General features: G+C 45.0%; 1 protein-coding gene and 1 long non-coding RNA gene across 3 annotated transcripts in view; one reads left to right on the top strand and one right to left on the bottom strand.

Annotated features, from left to right (window-relative positions):
* Window positions 1-358: 358 nt before the first annotated feature.
* Window positions 359-1,687, bottom strand: gpr101 (G protein-coupled receptor 101; the record flags this gene model as incomplete). Its single annotated transcript, XM_079499441.1, has 1 exon — window positions 359-1,687. One exon carries the CDS (start codon window positions 1,685-1,687, stop codon window positions 359-361), a length of 1,329 nt encoding a protein of 442 aa, XP_079355567.1.
* Window positions 1,688-5,244: 3,557 nt separating this feature from the next.
* LOC306922851 overlaps window positions 5,245-27,048 on the top strand; it is a 171,727-nt gene continuing 149,923 nt past the window's right edge. Inside the window, exon 1 of one of the 2 annotated variants that reach the window (XR_013789971.1) lies at window positions 5,245-5,527. This is a non-coding gene — a long non-coding RNA (uncharacterized lncRNA). The remainder of the gene's footprint in view (window positions 5,528-27,048) is intronic. The other variant, XR_013789972.1, reaches the window with a different exon arrangement.

A 27,048-nucleotide genomic window follows, 5' to 3' on the forward strand; every position in this document is an offset into this window, starting at 1 on the left:
GAATATATATTCTTTCAGAAGACCTTTTTTGTCAGGCCTAAATGGGTTAAAGCTATTCACACAATAGCATGGTTTTCTTATAGTTCTGACCAAGCAAAATAATTGTTTGTAAAGGATTTTATAAAGGCAAGTCTTATGAATCCATATTGTCAAAATAGATGAACCCATATCCTACGGTAAGCTATGTTAGCAGTTCCACTTGTTATTCATTGTTTTCCCCCAACCTTTAATGGTACTTGAACATTATGTTGTCCTAAAAGCAACGTTAAATCATAGAACCCTGTTTTCAATATTAGCTTAGTTGTGACTTGGTGGATAACTCAACTTTTCAGCTGAGTGGTAGACCGGGGACTGTGCTTCACTTGCTGTGGACTATGAGCTCCCTCTCTGAGCTCAGGCTGATGGAGGTGGTCTCTTTACGGCTGTCCCCGGACCGCCTGTCCGCGGTGGGAGAGGACGAGGTGGTGCCCTCCTCCCAGGTGCGTAACGGGAAGACACGTGCGGCTAGGCTGGGCAGGTTGGGGTGCATTCCGCTGGCCGTGCGCCCGTCCGTGGCCGTGAGGCAGCTGTCCGCGGCGGAGCCCTGCCTCGGGCAGCCGTGCTTGCAGAACGGCCCGCACAGCAACGCCAGGAACTCCTTCCTGACGCTGCGGTGCATGTAGCCGTAGATGTAGGGGTGTAGGCAACACTGCAGGAAGAACAGCACGAGGGCGAGGGAGGACAGCCAGGTGGGCACGGCGGCGCTGGAGCACATGGACACAGTGTTTAATATGCTGTACGGGCCCATGCCCAGGATGTACGAGGCCATGATCACAAACACCACGCGTGCTGCCTTGCAGTGGTAGTGGAACCGTCGGTGCCGTACTCTGACCGGGTAGCCCCCGGCCGAGGAGGCACCCTCGGGTGGAGTGGCCTGTGGGAGCTGCTGGGGGACGCCGTGGGGACAGGGCGTCTGGGAGTCCGGCTGCAGGTGGGGCTGCGAGTGGGCCGTCTGTATGGGGTGCACCAGGGCGTTCTGCCTCCGGGCGGCCCGGAACACCATCCAGTAGCAGCCGACCATGACGAGCACGGGCAGCCAGAAGGAGAAGGCGGCCACCACGGTGGAATAGGACAGGCTGGACGACCACACCACCGAGCACACGTTGTGGCGGCGGTCAAAGTCGATGGCGCCCCAGCCGTAGAGCGGCGGGGTGCTCTGGAGGAGGCTGACGACCCAGGTGCAGGCGATGAGGTTGGTGCCCAGGTGAGGGGTCATGCGCGTGGGATAGGACAGCGGGTGGATGATGGCGAGGTAGCGGTCCACGGAGACCACGATGATGGTGTTGACCCCGGCGAAGGCAAACAGGTGCATGAGCACCACCAGGGCCTGGCAGAGGCGGGCGTCCAGGGGCCAGACGCTCGGCACGGTGGCGGCGATGGTGAAGGGCATGACCAGGACGGTCTGCAGGAGGTCGGCCAGCAGGAGGTTGAGGACAAAGCGGTTGGCCACGTGGAGGAGCTGGGGTTTCCTCTGGAACACCAGGAGGACCACCACGTTCCCGAACAGAGACATGCACACGATCAGGGAGATCAGCGCCATCTTCACCGCGCTGTTGGTGACCGCGGACCACGCTGCAGGCCCGGAGCCCGGGTCCCAGGGCACGTCGCTGAGGTTTGCGCTCACACTGGGTGGCTGGAAGCTGGGCATGGTTTGGGCCTATACGTGTTGCAGGTGAGGCGCATGTGTGGCCGCGGCTCCAGAAAAGTCTTCTTCACCTAATGTCTCATACACAGTCTTCTCTAAATCGTCATCTGGAACAAGAGCAAGAGGGAATGGGATGGGGGTTCAGATGCAAGTTATTATTACGTTATTTTGTATGTATAGGCCTATGACAGGTCTGACAGCGCATGTCTAAGAAGTAATTCACTATTTCTCTTGAGTAGACCTATAGTGGATTTCATCTGAACAATCCAACATGCTGTGTGTGTGTGTGTATAGCTAATAAAAAGATACAAAGGTTCAGCAATAGCTAGGCTATATTCTAATCATTGTGCACATATAGAAGCACTATTCAAAACGATGCAAATGCACAACTACCATGCCGATTATTATCACCACTAATTGGTTGATCTTCATCTCCCAATTAGTGATTAATCCATTAAATCCACAAAAGCATTATTCCTCCTGTACTTTAGGCGTCACACATATATAGACCAAGTAAACCGGCTATTATTTATAGGCGACAATATTATGAATGTTATTCTCACCGAAATTCCAATGATGTTCACTGTCAGCATTGCACATAATCATGAATTCGTCTGCATGCATGGATTGATTCGACTGCATCTAAAGAAATTATATGTCATCAGGGAAAATATACATTACCGCGAAATAGCCGTTTTCTTTTGGCACGAATGAGTTTCTTTTTGCTTCATTCGGTGTTTTTGTTGTTGATGTTGATGATGATGATGATGCTTCGGTGTCTGGTGAGCCGCGGCGCTAAGGATTTCCATCGCTTTGCCGTGCACCCATTTTAGCCGTCGCTCCAGTAGTCAATGGCAGCCCCCCCCCCCCCCCCCTTCACGGCTCAACTAAGCATATCCATAATGTCTTCACCCAGCGGGGGGGTCGGGTCTTTCATTTAGATAAGCATCTCCTTTTGGATTTATTTCGCCAGAGATCACTCACTTCCTACAGCTCTGATTCCGTCTAGGCTGTGCAAAGCAGTGTCTCCCATATGTGTTGCTGCACCTGCACTGAAAGAGCTCTTCTCTTCTCCTCCTCCAGCTGTAATCAGCTGTCCCCCCCCCCCCTCAAGGTTTTGCTTTGTCTTGAATGGAATTTGAAATGGTGAATCTTAACTGGTGGCACATTGCAAGCGTTTTCTCTAGCTGTGCTTGCACATTTCCATAAGGGCACCGTTTTTTAATTCTGACTAATGGAGAGAGGGATGAATTTTCACGCACGCACGCACGCACACACACACACACACACACACACACACACACACACACACACACACACACACACACAATTAAACAGCTATTTAGCTTTATTGAAACAGAGCTATTCCTATAACATTTTCTTTTAATCTCACAAATCTCAGTGGCAACAGTGTATCTGAGGTTAATCCAGTCCAATGATGAAGTGGTCATATATAGGATGGAAATAGCAGGGACAGGAGGCAAGTTATCCATTCTGTGACACTGCCACATAAATAAAGATGTTCATGGACGACTTATTCATTTTCTGTTGACAAGGTTTGCTCATAGAGGGAGCTGTTGGGAAAAAGCCTGTTAGCAATAGTTCCAGGAAGTGAGGTACCGTACCAGTAACAGCTATAAAAGTACAGGAAGTGAGGCGGCCGTATAGGGCGGCTGTGGGCAAAGAGATTCTGCCATTGACGAGATTCTGCCATGCACATGGCTGCCATCTTGCCAGCAAGGTGCTAACTAGGTGCAACTTCCTGTTGAAAGCCCATTCATCCAAACAGAAAAGTCTTATCTAATTGTATTAAACAATGTCAAACTCACCAACATTGCAGCTGTACGAAAAGCTTGAATTATCCTCTTTCTATCTGCAAAGTGTTTGTTTCATAAATATCCACCGTACACATGTTATGAACTACTTCCCGTCAAGAAATACCTTCTTTTTTTTTATTAAGATTTGTTTTTGGCTTTTCTGCCTTTATTGATAGTATCAAGTGAAGACTGACAGGAAAGAGGGAAAGAGAAGGGGAGAGTCATGCAGCAAAGGTCGTCATGAACGGACTCGAACGCGCCGTCAGGCCAGAGCCTACAGTATATGTGGCATGCGCCTGGACCACTAGGCCACCGGGCAAGAAATACCTTGCAGGTGATTTATTTTCTAAGTGTCAGAGTTTGGAAACGCTCATTAGCAGTAAAGCAACATCTTGCTGCCTCCTCCATTATGTGCAAATTCAAAACAGGTGGTATACGCAGGACCGTTGAGTGATATACAACGAGCACTTCCAAACTCCAACACTTTGAAAAAAAAATCACCTGCAATGGATTTCTTGACAGGAAGTAGTTCATAACATGTCTACGGTGGATTTTTATTAAACAAAAACTTTACAGCTTTTCGTACCGCTGCAATGTTGGTGAGTTTGACGTTGTTTAATACAATTAGATATACTTTTCTGTTTGGATGAATGGGCTTTCAATGGGAAAGTGGTTTGTCAAAGAGACTCTTTTATATTAAGGCCAATAATACTAATCCATAATCAGAAATTGATAAAAGAGCATTTCTGAGAGTTTAATAGCTCTGAATCAATTCAGAGCTTTTGGCCAAGGTGAACCTATGGCCTCCTGACTTGAATTGGTTGGGTGAGGAATATACTTTTGACCTGCTTGAGCAAAGCATTGCCTTTATATTTGCTGACTTTATAGATTGACTTGATTTTGGAAAATGGAAGATCTACAATTTTTGGTTCGATTACTTTTGGATTACTTTTGGGATACTTGACTCATTGCAGATTGAAATGAAGTAAGGAACTTTGCGTTGCAGGACTTCAAAAATCGTATTTTCATTTGTATTTTGAAATGATTGATTGTTCAATTATGATTAATCCTATTATTTTGTTGCAATACAATAATACTTTGGTTACAGTAGGCTATGAAGAATTACTGACACATGTACAGGACTTGTATTTATTTTAGTTCTTTAATACCAGTAAGACGCCCAGTAAGACGCCCTGAGGGCGAGAAGTGACCTCGTGTGCACGCATCCGCCTGGGTGACGGGCGGAAGACTGCTGGGCGAGCGCTGGTGCTTTGGCATGGGGGGATCAGATCAACATATGGAATTAATTCTGTACTGGCCATATATGGAGCGTGTCTTGAAGTGTACAGGGTTTGATGAGGTCAGATCAACATATGGAATGTCAGAACAGGTTGTGAGACTGCCACATAAATGTGTGAAATAATGTATTGCCTGTCCTTGTATGAGTATTGAAAGAAAATGAAACATATACTGGGGAATAATAAGGGAATATATTGGTTAAATTAAACTATGGTTGAATATTTAACCCTGAAATGTAGTGTACAAGAATATATGGTGTTTGGTGTAGTTGAACCATGGTCATACATTTTCTGTTGACAAAATTACAAAGTTTGATCACAGGGGGAGCTGTGGGGAAAAGCATGTGAGCAATAGTTCCAGGAATAGTTCCAATTCCAGGAAGTGAACTGCCAGGAAACTATAAAGGAACAGGAAGTGAGGCGCCGAGCCTGGGTTCCATTTTGGGGCAGTTAGAAGAGTGTTAGGTGTGGTTGTCACTTGTTTGTCAAACACACATCTTTTCAAGCCAATACTAAGCAAATATCAGAACTTAACTCAAACCGATACGTAGTTTGACCGAAGAACTTTGGGTAGGGGAAGCAGAAAAGTTTGTTTGGACATTTCTGAGGATTTGTGCTCTGGACAAACAAATCAGAGCTTGTGAACGAAGGAACAGCAAGAGCGGAATGGAAATATAGCCGCTCTCTCTTCAAAGGAACTAGCAGAGGACTCCTGACTTAAAGGTTGGGTGAGAAGGATATACTTTTCTTTTTTCCAGTGAGCAATGCATTGCCTTTTTGTTTTATAACTTTGGGGACTACTTTATTTAACAAAAGAGAGGATCTACAACTTTTGGAATACTCATACTGATTTACTTAGATTACTTTTTGGGGATTACTTTGGGATACTTTGACTCTGGGACACCTTTAAAGGGACATTGTAGGGGAAATTCTGAAGTGAACATTTACATTTTGAAAAGGGATTGATTGTTCAATTGTATTATTTTGTTTGATCTACCTTAATTAAGACATTGCAATTTAAGTTAAAAAGAAATAGTTTGCGTTTTCCTTTTGCTCTGCAATACAGTTCATTTCCAGTATAAAGACTTACTGTTGCAGGTACAGGACCTTTATTTCTTTACTTTATTTAATATAACTCAGACATATAACTTTATGGTTCTGATTGTTATACAGTCAGCTCCATATATGGAGCTCTAAGGGTGGCAGCGGGTGCAGTGTCTTGAGTGTACAGGGTTTGATGAGGTCTGGCTATATATGGCGCGTGTCTTGAGTGTACAGGGTTTGATAAGGTCTGGCCATATATGGCGTGTGTCTTGAGTGTACAGGGTTTGATGAAGTCAGATCAACATGTCAACATGTCAGAATAGGGTCAGCTCCATAGGCCTATATGGAGATCTAAGGGTGGCAGCGGGGCAGTGTCTTGATTGTACAGGGTTTGATGAGGGATCAGGTAGGGCTGGGCCTTAATTTTCGGGCCTGTTGAGAACCAGTTTTCGCCGGCTGCCGGGCGCGGCTGCACTAATTACTTTGGGGCGGGCCCGTCTAGAGTTTGAATGGACAGGTATCGGTCAAAAGGGAGGAATCGAAGAGGAAGGACGGGTGGGGTGGGATCAACATATGGAATGTCAGAACAGGTCAGCTCCATATATGGAGATCTAAGGGTTTGAGGTCAGATGTAGAGTTGCTGGCCGGCTCCATATATGCAGATCTAGGTGATGATCCAGTCTACTCTTATCCAGGGTTAGATGAGGTCGGTGTCGTGATCTTCATATATGGAGACGGCCATATATGGTGGCGTGACGTGTCACGGGGCGTGATGTGTCACGAGGCGTGCCCATATATGGAGGTGTGATGTCATCAGGTGTGACCGACGAACCGACTGACGGGTTTTGCAGGTTTTCATAACTCGCATACAATTTTATAGTTCTGATTTTGTTATACAAATTAGCTATACCAAATATACAATGGACTGTCCATGTCATATCATGGATGCTTCTATCATTTCCAACCCTATTGACTATTATGGCTGAAAACACAAATCACGGTTTTGACTTTTTAATTAATTCATTGTTTAATTAATTCATTTTTGCCTTTGTGCCCTCAAATAATTTACACCTCCAAACGAACGGCCCAAGTGGCCTTGCCCATAAAACGCCGACATTCCAGGCCTGCCTGACAGCGTTGGAAAAACAAAACGAGGACACTTTGTGCGAATGTATGCCGCATAGCTGTGGCAAACATGTGGCATAATAATTAACACGAGTAATGAGCCCTTATTTCAAGTCTTTTCTGTACCTGAGGCATCAAAACCTCCTTTGATTTGACTGCATATGAGATGGGCCGTAAGGGGCTGTGAAGGTGTTCCCCTTCTTGATGGTGCACGTGGCGCCCGGGTTCAAAGGAACACCCGTGGGGCCACTGCATATACAGGATTAGTCTGGGTCTATACAGTATGGCAGCCATGTCCCTCAGGCACGCCTTTCTGTCTGTCAGTTTTGTCACAGTATCTGTCTATCTGCCCATATGTCTCTCTCCTTCTCATGTGCCATTGTAGGCACGTACGCACGCACACACACAACACACACACACACACACACACACACACACACACACACACACACACACACACACACACTCACTCATTCAAATCTGCTCTCTCTCTCTCTCTCTCACTCATTCAAATCTGCTCTTTCTCTCTCGCACACATCACTCAGATGTCTCTCTCACACACACACACACACACACACACACACACACACACACACACACACACACACACACACACACACACACACACACACACGTATTGTAAATGTACAGTAAGTAAGTAGGTCAGAGAGACTTATTGTCGGTATCAGCCAAGAACACTATAGCCTACTCTCCCCGCTTCAATTCACTAGACCCCTGGGAGATGATTGCTGAGGTGGAGCATATGTTTACAACACCTACCATCAGCTATCAGTAGGCTACTCATCGCACGACTTGCCGCACTCATACATACATACATACATGACTAAACTTATGGATCTTTGTCTTGTTGAAACATTTCTTTCTGTACCTTTAAGATGTGTATTTGAGTACCCTGTTCTAGGGTTTCATGGCCCTTTAAGAAGTGAGCTTGATTGAATACTTTGAGCGGCAAGAACGGAGTCAATTAGTAACGCTCGTCGCTCAGAACGGAGATGAATAAAAGGACGGAGATTTATTGATATCAAAACCGATCGCATCGCTCCACAGGCTGGGAGCGTCTGTTGCACAACATTCGATGTTATTTCCGGTTGGGACGTCATCCAAAATGTTTCCCCCCCATTGTAGCGGATGAGATCGAAAATCTTCAAACGTGAATAACTCTTGATCTAAGTAATTCCGTCCAATTCTAATCAAAGATTATGTTTTTGACGGCCCATCCCGGTCCCGTCGCTAGTCGCGTTAGAATTTATCATACCATACCTCCCGTTCTTTGTCGATCGCCTCGGCAGTGTTTTGGCTACATCAAGCTACTTAATTCAGCTACTTCCCAAAATGGCGCGGAGCCACCGTGGTACGATACAGTGGTACGATTATACTATGATGGGCGATAAAACAAAATCACCTGTGTGAAGTGAGCGGTGCAACTGTACCATGTGGGGGTCCGAGGGGGGTCCCAGCAACATCCAGACCCCCAAGGATGTGGCCAGTTTGGCGGCCCGAAAGGTCGAGAAGTGACAGAGTTACCGTATTGCAGCTTTCCGTGCTCGGACATACACATGCATACATACATGCATACATGCATACATACATACATACATACATACATACATACATACACACACACACACACACACACACACACACACACACACACACACACATACACATACACATACACACACACACATATACACACACACACAGCTGCATAATGGAGCGGAGGCACCGGTCAAAAAGTCCAAATGGCTTGTTTCCATTGTGGCACGCATGTGTATTGAATTAATCAAGGAATTTAAAGACAAATCCAATAATATCCAAGACATCATCAACACTATAGCAGCAATAAACTAATAACTAATATATGTACAGTAAACAGTTGGGGGGAGGTACAAAAAAAGGGGGGGGGGGGGGAGACAAATGGAGGCATGACACAACCTATTACTAGATTAGTAAAACAATCAATCAATCGGTCAACTCTGTTGGAAAGGTGGCCACGGTAACACCATCTTAAAATCTACCTCCAAAACGTTCAGCATCCTCCCTATAGTTGGGTAATTTCCAGAAGTTCTGTGATCTATCGTGGAGAGCGGAGGTCAGTTTTTTTTTCTGTGGATTTGTCATCTATGAAGGTTAAATAATAAATTGAGTTTGGGTCACAAAAGTGTGTAGATTGTATCGCCTCATGTGCAAATTAGATAGTTTAATATATGACAAAATACCACTTAACCTCAAAGAAATTGAAACAAAAGATTTCTCGGTTGATTCGGGTACCTCTAGCCATGCTTAAGAACATACAGTAACGTACATGGACTAGCTGGCTCATCCTCCAGTGCCAGATTTAATCGACTGGAAGATGAGACACAGGACATGTCACTAAGTCAGACACCAGAGCTAGGGGGACGATCAGGCAGACCACTTTTGGACAGAATGCCTCCCTCAGGCCGACCGTGTGATGGAATATCCTCCCAGTCACTCTAAAGGGAATTAAGCCCCCTCCTGTGTACCTTTTTTAAAACAACATTAAAATGTCCCAAATTAAATATGTGAGGTTTTACATAATTAGATTAGGTTTTAACCCATGCAGGGAACATGGGGATGACGCCGTTTTGGGATGACCCCGTTTTGATGTGGGGACTATATGGATGAAATGTATCTAAAGAAAGAAAGAGAACTCCTCAGAGGACACTTCACCCCAGCACTACTTTTCTTCCTTGTATCATCAGTACTTAATTGTTAACTATTAGATAGTTGTTATCCAGATACAGTACAATATTGGTTACTTGCTCACATATGCTAAATATGTTAAGATAGTGTTAAACTTATTATGTTTAGATAGATGCTAGGATTGATGTTAAGCTGCGATCTATAGTTACTTCATAAAACAATTGTTTTGAGCTTGTTTTGACCTAATTTTCTTCCAATTCCTGGTATGAATTCATATTGATGTCGACTAGTCGACTAGTAAACTAGGCAACTAGTCAACTAGTAAAAATGACTAGAAGTGAATGCCCTAGGGACTTTGAATTTTGGCAAACATTCTGGTTCGAGTTTTACATCCATGGACCATCATGGCATCTCCCATACAGCAAGAGTTCAAGAGCACCACCTAGTGCTAATACAGAAAATTACATTTTGTTTAGGCTTTCATATAGCACCACCACACCAAAGTCAAAAGTAATGTGACACTGTCTGTCAGCAAAGTCAAATGTAACACTTTTAAAAAGAACAGTTCTATGTGTTGCCACTATTAGTGGGCAGCGTGGGCTAATAGCTAAGGCTACATATCAACCAAATAAATTGGCTTAAGGTTTTCAATGAATGGTCATGACGCATAAGTGCAAGACATTCTCACATTGGTATTAGTCAGAATCAAATGATGAGTAAGGGTCTGGGGAATTAGTAGCCTAATTAGTAGCCTTTAGGAATGAAGCCTGGGACCTTAGTAGTCTTCTCCCTCGCAACCTGTCAGCAACCATTGTAAAGTAGCCTACTGTATACTTGGTGTGTCAGTACTTTTCTTTAATAATGTACTGACTTAAGAATATACAATTGTGCATGTGGCACACACACACACACACACACACACACACACACACACACACACACACACACACACACACACACACACACACGGTTTCGTAAACAAACCGATAAACAGATTGAGAGCAAGCATAACACCACAGCTCCTGAAAGAGAGCATTTTTTTCATTTCCTCAACTGCTACAATGGCAGTTGTCTCTAGAGCCCCAAACAGTTTAGTAAGTAATTACTAGTGTGTTTTCCTCAGAAGGTGATTACTTTGCCACACTCGGAAGCCATTGTCACCGGCCGCGCTTTACACTCAATCAGCCCCACAAAGGGAAGAGAAGGGCCCGATTGATGACGAGCCCTCTGTGGCCCAGGGAGAATTTAAACGTACTTGTATGAGGCTCTTTCAGGAGATTAACTTGCTATAAGGGCTACCTGCCACGGACACAGTCCCTGTATTCATGGCGCAGACACAAAGACTTTTTTTTTTAACCGGGGCACAGCTGCATGAAAGCCAATGGTGAATGGGGATAATGGTCACAAAAGACAACAAACCTCAAGTGTAGAAGAAATAAAGTGTTCTTTAAGATGGAGCCATTCACAGCTCCTCTTTTGACCATTGAGGAGCCGGCCACTCTGCCACCTAAGGCCTCAATCTCATTATTTTCGGACAAGACGTGTTGTGGTGCAAACTGGCAAAGAGAGCGCGTCACTCTGGACCAAAGTGCACTTTAATTCAATCGTTCTATTTGACAGATTCCCCCTTCGAATGGGACGTCGTCGCACACCAGTGCACTGACACAATCAGGAGGCTCCTGGCATGGCGAGACAGTGGGCCTCTTTCCTCAAAGGGACACACACAGAAACACACCATAGACTTCTACACAGATGTATGGATGTCATGTCTTCTTTACTGAGATGTCTCATTTCTTCAACAATAGAATTCACATTAGTTTTCATTTTGCTTGAAACCTTGAATACGTCGTTGTTCTACTTTGTTCCCCCTGCAGTGCTCTATACTTGTCTTGCATTCTCTCCTTTTTGTCCCTCTATACCAAATATCTTAGCCGAAAATAGCCAATATACAAGAAAATTGCGATCTGCTATTCTTTTTTGCGAAATACTTGCCCCCAGAATCGGGGCACTGGGGTTCATATGGTTAAAATAGTCCAAGTTGGCCTCAAAAGCAGATTAGACCGCAGCCACAGGGGTCAGACTGTGCACCGTTCATTAAAAAGAGAGTGTGTGTGTGTGTGTGTAGAGAGAGAGGGAGAGAGAGAGAGAGAGAGAGAGAGAGAGAGGCGATGGAGGGAGACTGCATGTGTTCCTGCTTGCCTAAATGTGAAAATTGCTTTTGCCATTATTTCAGGGTTATAGATGAGAAAGCGGGAACTGAATGGATTTTCTTTAATATAACAGACATAGGACGCCACATACAGAGAGGCAGAGGGAGGGCCAGACTTCTTTGATTGTGCTCACAGAGTGGAAAGCCCGTGACAGGTGTGCTTTTGTATGCGCATGTGTATGCGAGGCTGAGGCCGTGTTTGCGTGCGTTCATGCACACACACACACATGTGGATGGGATGTGGTCGTGCACTTGCAGCCATAAGGTGTGCGTGTGTGTCTGTGTGTGTTTGTGTGTGTGCGTGCGTGTGTGTGCATGCATGTGTGCGTGTGCTTCTCGAGCATGGCTGGGTGTGCCTTAAGCTTCTCCAACTTGTGCTGCTGACACTCCCTGGTGAAAAGAGGGGCCTTCATTCTCACTCTTTATTGGACTGGTCCTGCACACGGACGCAGAGCCTAAACCTTTATTGGACTGGTCTCGTAACAGGCCGGACCACAGTACTGTCCTGCACACGGACGCAGAGCCTAAACCTTTATTGGACTGGTCTCGTAACAGGCCGGACCACAGTACTGTCCTGCACACGGACGCAGAGCCTAAACCGGGAGACTGGAGAGAATGTTTGCATGAAAAGCCAACGCAGTGGCAGGGAATTGAGAGAACTGTACTTCAAGTAAGTAGATTGACTCTTACTAGCCACGTCTATTAGGAATTACATTTAAGATGGAGAAGGACGTCTTTAAAATGGTCCCGTAGCTTGTTTGGAAATGAAGATGGTTTTGCTTATCTGATGTCTCCATAAAGTGTAAATTCAAATCTATGGATACCGAGGACGTGTCAACCGTCCTTGGTAAGTCATTAAGGTCAGGAGGACTCGGCTGTCTAATTTTGACATCAGTGAACTGGTCTCATGTCATGAATGACACTCAAAGGTCAGGGGTCATCTCATCCTGTAGACTAGTGGATTCTTAAACTAGGGATTTGTCCTAAAGTGGTGTCTGGATATCCTCTCCTTTCTATTGGTCGTCGTGTTAGCGAAAAGCATCTTTCATTTATTAAGGTTTCATTTAGAGGCAATGCATTTTGAATATCCAACTAAATATGTGTTTTATTTAGTTAGACCTTATATTGCAGGCAACGCCACCTTGATGTAAATGCTATGAGTTGCCACTAGATGTCAGAATTTGCCTGGTAACCGAGCTCTCCCCCCCTACACACACACACACACACACACACACACCAGGAACCTTAGGGGAAAGCTTGTGAGTAGCCTGCCTGCACATGGTGAGACAGCTTCCCCAGGAAGCCTGGGTGACATTTGCCTCACTTAATGACACAAGCTAATTAATCATTAGCGGTCCCAGAGGTATTCCTGTTAGGGAGGCTTTGTCGTGCCTCTCCCCAGTAGGGGGTCTCAGCTTCAACATGTTATGTATGCATAACCGCCTCGTCCCATGCTAAAACATCTTAATTCTTGCCCGTTTAGCTACTTTGACTGAACTGTACTAGCTCTTATTCCACCCTTCTCGTATAAAGAGCGGTGGCAGAACCAATTTCAGACTATTTAACCTCATGGAAGTAACATACCGGTAGGACACATTGTCCCTTAACCATATTTAACCCTGTCATCCCTTTTTTTTGCAGAGGTTAATATAGTTGTACATTGGGAGAAAAAGGTGAAACATAGCGATCTACAAGCTCACAATGTGTTGCATCGTGACACACCGTGTGAGCTTGTCAATTTTCTATTTTCACTATGCAGCGTATGACGAGTCCGACGTGTATATAGATAGGGCTTTGGTTCATCGAAGGCCTGCAGATCACAACTCACAGACATGTTGAATGACTGTGCGATTCTGCTCTCTCTCTGCTGCTTATTTCATCTAGGCCTTAATGCCGTTTACTTTTTTTGGAATTGTGTCAGTTTTGGAAAGAGCCTCTGCGGTCAAACGTGCATGGATGAAAGAGGATCACTGTCTATAACTTCAAACAAGGAGGATTGTTTTTGTTGTTGCAGATCTTCTTGTCGAGCAACAGTGGTAATGGCGCAGCTGTATTTGAGCGTATGTGTATATGAACCCCAGCTAACGGGGCCATTTGGGTTATGACTAATTATCTCTCATGGGGTGAAACCCTCTCTAGATGGTCTTTTGAGTCCAAGAAATATGTGTGAAAGGCTTTTGTGAGCACAGAGAAAATGAAATCTGCCCCCTGTATGTGTTTCTGCCCCCTATGCATCATTACCGACCCCCCCACTGGGTTCCAGGCTTGTTTAGGAGAAGACAGCCCTGGTCATCACGTACTGAAGGCTCCAGGTGATTCACCCAGGTGCCCTTAACGCCCTGGCCTCTTACTAGAGCGGAGCTTTGGGTTGTGTGGGGGGTGTGAGGGGCAGCAGTGGGGGCCATCAGGGTCGCTTGGTGATGGGGCTGGGCTGCAGGAGGTCTCTCGGAATGTTAGAGGTTTTGGGACGAGACTCGAGGTACCCTTGGGGTAGCATGACCTCTGACACCTGCTTGCTAGCCCCAATTCTTTTTTGCTGTGACCTGAGAGAGTTGGGTGTATCGTGGGGAGACTGAAATATTATCTTGAAGCAGACTGCAGCGGCAGAGTTGCAAATATAAGCCTATACCAAATTGAACGCAACCAGATGCTTAACTATTCAGGAGAATTGCCCATTATTGACCGGGGAGGCCATATTGCTCTCATGTCATGCTCAGGTTGGGCAGGGGTCAGCGCCATGCTGGCTTGTGGTGGCCATTTTTGTCTTAAATTCAATTTTTGCCAGAGATTGCCACAGACATACAAAATGAGTAGACAATATAATATGACCATTACTGAATGACCACAACAGGTTTGTTTGTAACTCTGAGAGTGTCATTTGTACACTCACAGAATTATGGGGGTCCTTGCAAATGAAACGTTTGAGAACCACTTTAGTGGATTCCTAATGTGCCATACATACATAGTATGATCATAGTAGATCAGTGTCATACTGTATATTCTGAAGAAAACCTGGAGACTGACATTCAGTAATTGGGTCTTATGATCAAAATAAGAACATTATAATGGTGTGTAAAAAAGAAAAAAAGAAATCAAAAACTTGCAGCAGACTTTGCCACGGACACATTTGTCTATACAGACATGAACCCTGGAGTTGGGGACTCTGATCCTTCTGTGTGAATGTGGTAAGAAAATAAATGTTTTTTTGCACACATTATTGTAAATGATCCTTTCAAAAACAAAATATAATTGCAGTCTGCCTAACAGAGCTACAATCATCGCACCCAACATATTTTTAATGGTTATTTTCTTTCCGTAGGTCAGACTGGTTTGCATGTGCAGCTCCTCCATGAAAGGTGACATTTGTAGGCCAATTCAGGCAGATGAATTATTCCGTTTCATACTCGCGTCTCCTTATTGGTATGCAAAGGAAGACCGGGTGAGGCTTTAGCTCTCTTGCTCTGCAAGGTGCCATTTCATATCGCTTGGATATACACAGGATCCTTCATTTCCACTCTAATCACGCCAACATTGAGGACCATTGTAATTCTGACACTGGCAAGACTTTGTACCACATGGGGATATTCGGTAAACCTGACACCTGCGACAGGAAAGCGTCCTTTAAGCATGTGAACCCTGGCGTCCATATTCTGGGGCAAACATTGGGCGAAAGCAGCTGCTTGGGAAACGGATGGTTGTCGGTGTAGAGCACACACAGTCTGTTCGATGTTTGTTTGACATTTACGACGTTTGTAAAGGTGCAACGGGTTTGTGTCAAAGTATCCTTTAGCAAGACGCTGAACCCCTAACTGCTGCCCGGTGAGCAGGTTGGTGCCTTGCCTGGTATCCTCTGCCATCGGTGTGTGAATGGGTGAATGTATACTTATTACTTAGGAGCCACACAGTGGAACGACCTCGAAACCAGTGTCAAACTAACTGACAACCAATCGGAGGTCTTTTAAACGGCAGACAAAGGCATGTCTATTGGAAAAGGTTCGACGAATCCATGGAGCAGTGCCCTGTAGGCCAGGTGTAGCTATCCGTGCTGCGGTGTAAAGCTGCGCTTAATGGTACACCTCAGTAATGGCTGCGCCCAGGCCACTCCTCCGTGGAGTGATCTATATAGGATGGAGAAGGGAGCACTTGTCTTATGTTGTACTGTATATGTTACCTAGTCTCAGGACTTTCTTGTGTAATCCTCGAAATGTTGTACCAATGTGTTTTTTTCAAATAAATTAAATCAAAGCAAAGCACTTTGGATAAAGTCACGTACTCTAACCTCGCCTCACCAGGCTTTCCACCTCGGAGGAAAGCCTGGTCTCTGTTCCAAAAGTGCCGTGTGATCCGGTCTGGAACGGATTATATCGTTACGTCATGTTGTAGTATTGTTTTGTAGTCATCAGGATGATATCGTTACGTCATGTTGTAGTATTGTTTTGTAGTCATCAGGATGATATCGTTACGTCATGTTGTAGTATTGTTTTGTAGTCATCAGGATGATATCGTTACGTCATGTTGTAGTATTGTTTTGTAGTCATCAGGATGATATCGTTACGTCATGTTGTAGTATTGTTTTGTAGTCATCAGGATGATATCGCTATGTCATGTTGTAGTATTGTTTTGTAGTCATCAGGATGATATCGTCACGTCATGTTGTAGTATTGTTTTGTAGTCATCAGGATGATATCGCTATGTCATGTTGTAGTATTGTTTTGTAGTCATCAGGATGATATCGTTACGTCATGTTGTAGTATTGTTTTGTAGTCATCAGGATGATATCGCTATGTCATGTTGTAGTATTGTTTTGTAGTCATCAGGATGATATCGTCACGTCATGTTGTAGTATTGTTTTGTAGTCATCAGGATGATATCGTTACGTCATGTTGCAGTATTGTTTTGTAGTCATCAGGATGATATCGTTACGTCATGTTGCAGTATTGTTTTGTAGTCATCAGGATGATATCGTTACGTCATGTTGTAGTATTGTTTTGTAGTCATCAGGATGATATCGCTATGTCATGTTGTAGTATTGTTTTGTAGTCATCAGGATGATATCGTCACGTCATGTTGTAGTATTGTTTTGTAGTAATCAGGATGATATCGCTATGTCATGTTGTAGTATTGTTTTGTAGTCATCAGGATGATATCGTCACGTCATGTTGTAGTATTGTTTTGTAGTCATCAGGCAGGAACAATCAAACGGAACTTTGATCTTTTCCCTCCAACCGGAAGAATAACAATAAAAGCTCTCGTAGCCTGTAGCTTTTATTGCAAAAAATCGGTTTGAGGGAAAAGGAAGTTCCGGGAAGATTGATGACTACAAAACAATACTACAACATGACGTAGCGATATCATCCTGATGACTACAAAACAATACTACAACATGACGTAGCGATATCATCCTGATGACTACAAAACAATACTACAACATGACGTAGCGATATCATCCGCTCCCGACATGAACCCCAAATGAATGGTGCCCAGGCTACAAGTACTGTATAAATGGAATGGGGCCCAGGCTACACGTACTGTATAAATGCACCATTTACCATTCATGCATGTCCATAGATGAGCAGTTGCTGCACTGTTGCCACATTAGATGGTAAACTGAGCTGGTGAGAAGCAGTGGTGAAAGTAACTAAGTACATTTACTTAAGTACTGTACCTAAGTACAAATTTGAGGTATTTGTACTTTACTTGAGTATTTCCAATTTCCAGTACTTTTACTTCTACTCCACTACAACTTGGAGCCAAAATTTGTACTTTTACTTCACTAGAATTATTTGAAAACTTTAGTTAATAGTTACTTTGGCGATTTAAATTTTGATTAGAAAACATACATTAACCACTTCAACCCTATACATTTTGGCCATTTGAAAATAGCCGATCTACAAGCTGAGCCGATCTACAAGCTCTCAGCTTGTAGATCGGCTATTTTCAATAGATTTTGTACACATTTTGAACTGAAATGGCACATTCTGCACAATGAGTACTTTTACTTTTAGTACTTTAAGTACATTTTGATGCCGATACTTTTGTACTTTTACTCAAGTACATTTTCAATTCCGTACTTTTACTTGTAACGAAGTAGTTCTAAATTGCAGTATTGGTACTACAAAAACAATTGAGTACTTTTTCCACCACTGGCAGAATGCAGATATATAGAGCGTCGCAGTCCCGCCCCCTCAAGAGACCCGGAAAAGAAATCCCCGTTCATTTTCCTCATAGACTTTTCAGAAAGTATTTATTTAAAGACGTTTACGCCGCGGACAAAGCCAACTCTTGTCGTGACAAATCATATATATAAACACAATGTTTTGGGCCAAACAAAGAATTAGAAAGTAGAAAAAAACGGCAGGTTACAACACTTTTGTTGTTGTTTTTCTTCTTTGCAATTATTTGTTTGGTCCAAAATATTGTGTTTTTTGTCATGATTTGTCACGACTCGAGTTGGCTTCGTACGACACTTAAAAGGTCTTTAAATAAATACGTTTTGAAATGTCTATGGGAAAAATGCATTGGGATTCATTTCCTGGGCCTGGCGTCGTCATGAAAGGGGGCGGGACTGCGACGCTCTATAGTCTCTGTCTAGGAACACAACCGGGGCGTGTCCCTCCCGTGGGAGACCCATCTGCAGGCCTCTAGCGCAACTTCCTCCACAGCCAGCACCACTCACTGTTAATAATACACACGCAAACACACGTTTGTAGACAAATGACACACACACACACACACACACACACACACACACACACACACACACACACACACACACACACACACACTACACACAGACACATGTATGCCCAGACTGACTCAAAGCACATTCAGCAGATGCACAGTGTGCGCAAATGTACCTGCCTCCCTCGCGGTAGAAGAGCTTGTACCACAGAATTAATTCGGTTAACACCCCATTCCATCTCGGCAGGGGGGCCACAGGAAACAGATGAGAAGCTAGTCAGGTTGATCAGGAAACACCGAGGCTTACCTATTCCTGCGATGGATGTGACTCTACAAACTGTGGGGATTGTTAACGGTGAATCAACATCGTTTTGTGTAGAAAGTAGTGTTACAGACTTGAAAGAAGCTGCCACGGAAAGCGATGGCGGTGATAGAGGGAGGGGGAGGCGAATCACTTGTCGCTCGGCGAAGCTTTCCACCCCTCCTGATTCCTAGTAGAAGGCAGCCCATTCACCACTACATCTATCAAGCTCCACGCATGAAATTGCCTTTTCGAGTCAGCAAGTGGTGGATTTGTTGCAGGGCCTTAAGGATAGCTTATTTACTCACTTGTTTATGGTGAATCAAAGTGAGCAAAACTTTTTTCTGCTCATCCACCCTCCCCTTTTTGCAGTTGAAGCCTCTTAGCCGTAGCCCTTTCATGGTGTCAGGGGTGGGGCCAAGTGCTGCATGTGACTCTGTATCTCTGGGAACCCCGCAATTACATCTGGCACAACTCTGCATGAAGTAACGCTTTATAAGCCTTTGTGCATCTCGGCTTTGAAGAGCCGCGGCCTTCTATAAGTTAGCTTTTTGTTGTTGTCCCCCCGTCGCCCCATCCCCCCCAGCACCCAGCTAGAGACTGGAAACAGAATACGATGTGTCGTCTCCCTCATCACACAAAGCCCCAGTCCATTGGACACACCTTGGACGGCACAAAGGATGAAAAGCACAGCGAGGCTTGGACACGCAGGACCACGCTGCCAACCCAGATAAAGACGCTTCAAAAGTCGAGCGGTAAACAGCGGCTGCCTTCTCCTCCATCGCTGCCTTCCGTCCTTCCCAGGCCCCAGGAGTGATTTCTTTTTTTTTTAAATAATAATAATACACAAGAAGAGAAATATAAAGTTATGGACGGAAAAATGTGAAAGACATTTTTGTTTCCTGCATTTTGGACTTTGTGGGGACTGTGACTGTGATTAGACAGGACTAATGTTGTGTCTATAGGCAAAATACAGATGAGGGTACATTCCTGTATAAACATGTAGATTAATGTGCGTAAATGTGTGCTTTTGGTCAGAGTTTAGAATTGACCAAAAAACATCCCAGCTTTGAGCCCGGAAACCCATAAATAAATGCAACACTGCTACCCCATCTCAAATCCCCCAATCTCAAATCTGCCCTTCTCTCACAGCAGCAAGCCATGGCTGGACTGGTGTCATCCATTTAGCCAGAAAAAAATAGACGCCATTTTGATTCTCTGCATAACCACTTCTTAAAGTATAGGGTGAGTGAGTCTCCCTATAGCTGTCTCTCCAGATCTTTTGTGCGTTTTCAGGTCAGGATACCAATTTTATCCAATGAGGAGAGAGACCTCGCACAGGATTTAGATTAAACAAGTGAAAGTGGTGACACAGAAATGTGCAGACAAAATTGCAACTGGAACACTATAACGTTTAAGCTGATAAATGTCTCTCCTGATTGGCTCAAAAAATGTATTCTTTGTTTATTGAAGAGGTGGAGAGACATGCAGGGATACTCATGTACTGAACACTATACCATCAGAATATAATGCTTGAACCTTTTAACAAATTTTCTTTTTTGTTTTAATAAAACATTACCCTACCTTTATGCCATACTGAATATAGTCCGTCATATGACAAATAGCAATAATAGTTGATTTACAAGCTCACGACACATTGTGAGCTCTACTATTTCTGCCAGTTTTGACAAATCTTGAAAAAGCTTGCCTATAATGACATCCCTGGCGTGGTTCAAATCAATCCATTTGGCCTATTTCTGGCTTTATAAAAAGTAGGGAAATATATAATTTTCATGACCACACATTAATGTGTGTTATGGACTTGACTTTTGGCCTGCAGTGCAGGCTACAAAGGAAATTGTATTTTTTTTCATCAGCAGCCCATACTGAATTTACGTTGACTTTTAAAAGTGCAACTGAATATGATTCTGTTCTCCTCTCCAATGTCTTATTCCTGTCAGCATTTTAACACACAAAGCCGTTCAAAAATTGGAGAAGAGATGACTTTTCCCTGGTTGCATGCAGAGCTACCTCCTCCTGCCTCTCTCTCTCTCTCTCGCTCTCTCTCTCTCTCTCTCTCTCTCTCTCTCTCTCTCTCTCTCTCTCTCTCCCGCCCATCGAAACAGATGGCGTTTTATGCTGAGCACAATCAGGACTATTCAGCGTCAGGCTGAGCAAGCCCTCCCCACCTGCGCTTGCCTCGGCCCCAATCACAACTTAATGAACACGTTGGGAGCAGTCTGTTCCAAATTACTCCCAGTAGGAGCTGGGCCGACAGGTAAGCCCCCAACCCCCCACCCCTTGCCAGCTCACACTGGCCCCTTCCCTCCACCACCACCAACCCTTTTGCACCAATCGCACTGCCCACTCGCCACCGACAAACCCTGGCCCCTGTGCCCAGCCCCTCAACTCCGGCCCTTAATCAAATCAAGATTTGTATCTCGGCGCTGTCAGCATTCCAACCCCAGCTCAGTGAGGCTGCGTGTGCAGCGACAAGCATATAAGTTACATGTGGGGAGATGCGGATTGACAGCTCGATGTGTTTATGCGTTGGAGCTGAACTGCTTCTATTTGATATAGTCAAGAGGGCTGTTTTGCCATGTGGGTAAAGGGATATATGCTTAAACTATTTATCGTATCTCTCTATCCTACGCATGCAGTTTCACACACTCGCAAACACACTCTCTGAAAGGACATCTCCGGCCTCTGTAACTGCTCTGGTGTTCTGTGTTAACCGCATCAGGCCTATCTCTATGCCTAATCAGCATGTTTCCCCTGCTTCAAAGAGCACCGTTTACGCATTTTGTGTTCCGATCATTTGCACTCGCAGCTTCACGCAAGCCCTTGCGTATGGCACGTATGGCTCCTTTCAGTCATGTTTTATTCATGAATAAAGGGAGAGGAAATTAGCTATAATGTTTCTTTCCCTTCCCTTCTCTATGGCAAAACCGCTCCAGTATAGTAGTGTGTCTCTTCTCTGGTCGTGTGTGTACTACTAAGGCAAGGGATGGTTGTATGTTGTCCTGAGTGAGCGGTTGACACCAGACGTGTGCTGTGGCCAGGAACCCCTGACATTCCGATTCACCCTCCCAACGTCCCAGGGGACAAAAGAGTGAGACCGGAGCTGCGGCGGCCTGGTCCTGTCCCATCAATCGCCGCAGGACCTCAGGAACCGCAGGCCAGCCATACCCGCCCCGCGTGGGTGTCCATCACTGGGTTTTGACAGGAGTGCTGGCCTGCTGCCTGCTTCCTATGCACTGTGTCCCTCTGGTCAATCTGCAACTCAATTGGCCCAGCACTGGTGGGTGATGCTTTCTCCTTCTGCCGCATGTCAAAAAGAGCCTGGACCCACAGAGGAAGTGCAAATATCCTCTAATGGCCTCGATACAGATGGATGTGCCCATGACAATAGGCCACCGTGCCTGTGGTTTGGGGTTTTTTGTCAGTGAGCAACACAGAGAGGCCACCACAATAACACAACAAAATTATGCATGCAGGCCAAGTACCATTGACATGTTAAAAAGCCCAACCAGTTGCTATTATAATTGAATTAGCTCATTCCAGGGCAGTAAAACCTTTCTTAATGTGTCTTCTAAAGGCACTCTGGGGGCATAAGGACAGGTTTTAAGACAATGGATGGAGCTTGAAAAGTAATGGGAATTGGTGGGTCACCTTAGGGCCATATATCTCTCAGTGAATGAACACAGCATGCCATGGTTGTTTTTGGAAGGTGTTGTGTTTTTTTTGGGGGGGTGTACTTTCACTATAACCACTGATGGTAAAACAGTAAATAGTGCATTTTTATGGCCCCTTTTATCCAAAGCATTACGTTCACCCATTCACACACTGACAGCAGATGAAACCTTGCAAGGCACCAACCTAATCACCAGGAGCAGTTAAGTGTCTTGCTCAAGGACACTTCCAACGCAAAGAAGCCAGTTGGAACCAGGGTTCAAACCGGGAACCTCTCGATTCCCAAGCGGCCTGAGCCACTGACACCCACTGATACACTAGTATGAGTCATTTAACAAGATGGATCTTTGGTTGTGTAATCATTCAAAGAGAACGGCGTGCAATATGCCATGTGCAACATGCAAATGATCTTTGCGGCTCATGAGAATGGCAACGTTTGAGCTTTTCTTTGTGGAGAACTCTTCCGCGTTTGAACCATCACTCACACTAAGAACTTTTGGCAACGTCAACCGCTGTGAGTGACATCACAACTTGCCACGGGTGAATGCTGACCCGCCTGAGAAAACACTCGCATCGATGGCATTCACTCTGATCATTTCAGGTTTTGACTGGGATGTTTAGTTACGTCCAGGGGTGTCCGATCTCCCTCTGTCTCCTGTAGGCGTTCATTGAGAGTGGCCACTTTGTGTACAGCTGGCGCGTGTTTGGCCAGTAACGTAAAACCAGGAAGCCTTTGAAACTCAACGAAGGCCTCTTCGGGGAGGAGGGTTGGGAGTTCACTGTTATTTGGAGATTCAAAGCTTTTTCTCCTCGGACACACTGGGGCGGGTCAGAGATCCAGGAGCTGCCTAGCATCGTGTCTCCGAGCAGCTGCAGGATGAACTGGGAGTCAGTTAAAGAGTGTGTTTGCGTGCGTGCGTGCGTGCGTGCGTGCGTGAGTGCGCGCGTGCGCGCCTGCATGACCTGTTTGAAGAGTTGGTATCAGTTTCTCTTTGTTCGGGTCGGGCATCAAGCAGAGCAGGGCACCGCAGAGAGGGCCACCCGGCTTCAACAGTCGGGAAACAGCCATTCATTTAACACGGCCATAAGCCATGCATGAGGTGTGTGTAGCATTGCCACATTAATTTTTATATTTCCTCTAACCGGTGCCAATCTGCCAGCACAAACAGGCGCTGAGTGAGGGGGATTACAAAGCGCGACTCCAGCATTTTCGGGGCAGGTCCTCCATGTTAACAAGATGGTAGTTAATGGTACAGCTTTTTACAGCGGCGGTCACATGTATAATTAAGCTGCTCTTGTATTTGTCATAAAAGTCACCGGGGGGGTGCAGGAAATGTTGCAGGAGCTGCGTTCCACTTTGAACAGTGGAAAATTAAAACTGTCAAAACCTCACAATGCTGTTTTGACATCATTCCAATGTTTATGGATTTCCCTGTGTGCGGTCGAGGTGGTGGTATTAAAAAAATCACTTTAAGTGCTTCACCTTGTTTTTGTTGCGGTAACAAAGGTTTGCAATGTTTGCACAATGCAGATTTACCCTTCTGGGAGGTCTATAGCCTCCAGTGCAGCTTCTGTACCTTCTTGCGTAAATTGTCTGCCCACTAACTAACAGCAGTTCCTAGATGGTATCAACTTAAACGTCAACTCTGTTAGGTAGAAACATTAATGTCCAAAACTACTTTACTTTTCAGGATTCAAATTCAAAAATAGCAAAAGCAGCAAGTACAAATAAATGGTAAATGGTGCATTTACATAACGCTTTTATCCGAAGCCCTTTACATATATTGTGCATTCCATTCATACACCGATGGCGGAGGAAACCATGCAAGGCACCCACCATGCACATCGGGAACAATAGGGGTTCAGAGTCTTGCTCAAGGACACTTGACACTAACTCTGGGGGAGCCCACAGGGATCGAACCGGGAGCCTTGGGGCTGCTCTACCGGCCGATTTGCGCCGTTTTTCGAGCTTGCAGATCTGCTACTTGGGGCAGCTGTGGCTCAGGAGGTAGAGCAGGTCGTCCAATGATCCATGGGTCGGCGGTTCGTATCCCGGCTCCTCCTCCTGTCCACATGTCGAAGTGTCCTTGGGCAAGACACTGAATGTGGGAAGTGAGGACGCTGCATGGCGTCGACTGTTCGCCGCTTCACCTCCCAATGTATGAATGAATGGACCATTGTAAAGCGCTTTGAGTAAGCACGTAGTGCATAGAAAAGCGCTATAAAAATGCAATCCATTATTATTATTATTACTTTTGATACTTTTGTGTGGCGCTGTGTATAGTATGAGCAAGTAGGGCATTCATTTATAAAAGACATTTAATTTACTAGACTATTAACGGTGTATATGCTACTCTTTAACAATACACTTTTTCAAGCTGGTCTCATTCCACTGCCATGCCTCACTGGAAACGAGGAAGCTAATCCCATTGCCAGACTGATAACCTCTCACCCCAGATATGAAGTGTGGTCATGCACGCATTGAGCCAGGCTGAAACCACTGAACCCTAACTAGCCTCTCCAGCCTGAATGTGATTCTAGTCTGAAATCCCTAATCCGCAAGGGACCTTTTTTTTCCACTTTTTAAGTGTTAAAATAACACTCTTGATTTTACTGTGTGTCTGACAAATTACATATCAACGACAACATGCTTTTTTACCCTTTTTTTGAGAGAGTGCTCTGCTTTATTTTGGGGTCAGTCACAGCTGTGTACAAAGGATGAAGTGCTTACAAGGACTGCAGAAACATAAGGTGGCAGCATGTTGGCGGCATGTCAGGAGAATGTCATGCAGACGTCGCTTGCCAGAAGATAAAGCAGATGTATGATATCTATGGAGATGAGCCGAGGTGTCATGCCCAGCCTGTCACCCCCCCCCCCCCCCCCACCCTTCGTCACCTCCACTGCACCTAGTTCCCTCTAGTTCCCTGCCTTTGCTGAGGACTCTGTATCTATGCTAATATGGGGATCAGTGGACTATCAAACTCGTCTCACTTTATCTTATCACTAAGCTCTCTCCGTCTCTCTCTCTCTCTCTCTCTCCCCTCTATCTCCCCCTCTCTGCATTGCTGCATCCATGCTTCACTCATGCCCCTTTCCTCCCCACCCTTCCGTCTCTCACCTTCAGTCTGTTTCACTGCTTCTCCTTTGATTTAACAGAGTGACTCTGGAGATTTGGGATGGAGTCAGCCCAGATATGCCACTTTTTACTCCGTTTCCAAGTGACACAGCCCCCCCCTTCTTCATGTGCTCTCTCTCGGCGCCGTACCTCTTGTTGTATTTAATACATGCTTGACAAGACTATAGCTGTAACACTTCATACCCAACGTTCTGGACTTGAAATACAATTAGAAGAAGAACTCCGACAGATTTGTGCTGCGAGTGTTTTAGTTCACAAGCTGATCCAGAAAAGCTTTTTATACTCGATTCCCTCTGAAGAACAGTATCGGGGTGTCTTGTGAAGGAGAGCATCACCAATTTGTGAATTAATCTCTTAAACCCCAGCATCCCCTATATCACTGGCAACCATTATGCAAAAAACAAAACAGCAGATCCGCAACCTCACAAACACATTGCGCTGAGCTATACGCATATTTTTGGTTGGTGTGTATAGAGGGGAGAGAGAGAGGGTACTAGGGTACTCTATAGTATAGACCCCTGGGGGGATTCCAGTCAACAAAGTATACAAAACAAAATGATATCAAATCTACTGTAACCGTACATTATTTTTTTTGTCAAGAATGGGCGAGTCCAGACTGTAAAATCTGGTCTGATTTAACTACCGCCCTCCCCCCACATACACACACACACACACACACACACACACACACCCAGTTTGACCCCCCCCCCCCCCCCCAGCCTCTTTGTCTCCACTGAGCCCCCCAGCTCCCCCTGCAATCATTATTTCTTATCATGTATTTATTTGTTTAATCCACCCCTCCCCCCACACCACTTGGCAACCCGCTCCCATATATGCTGTCTGTCTGTCTGTCTGGCAGAGAGAACCCCATCTTCCATTCCGACCCCCTCCTCCTCCTCCTCCTTCCCCACCCAGTCCCAGTGTCAGGCCCCATAGCCACAGTGATGCCAATTCCGAATATTTACCGCAATTTTTGAGAGTTGGAGCAAAAAAAAAATGCTGAGTCGCGCGTTGCGTTTTTTTAGGCTTATTTTTTTAACCTATAATTGAGGCGGGTTCTACAAATGCCTTCTAAAAGCTGCAGTTCTCCAACGTTTTCGTGCCTGCATGCACCTACCAGTTGACTTTCAGGATTTTTCTAAAACGCTCAAAAATAGCAGATGTACAAGCTCGCAATGTGGCACGAAGTGACGCGGTGTGAGCTTGTAGATCTGTTGTTTTTGAATAGCCAACGACGCTTTTTTTGTTTTTAAAGCTGTTTTCCCGGTTTCAATGGGTCCAAAATGTGGTGGCTTCTTCTTTGGCAAATCTAACAAGCCAACATGTCTTTGATGTATAATTCCCCATAGGTTTGTGGAGGAGTGTAAATCTATT

This window comes from Electrona antarctica, assembly GCF_951216825.1.
Source record: "Electrona antarctica genome assembly, chromosome: 1".
NCBI classification, from domain to species: Eukaryota; Metazoa; Chordata; class Actinopteri; order Myctophiformes; family Myctophidae; genus Electrona; species Electrona antarctica.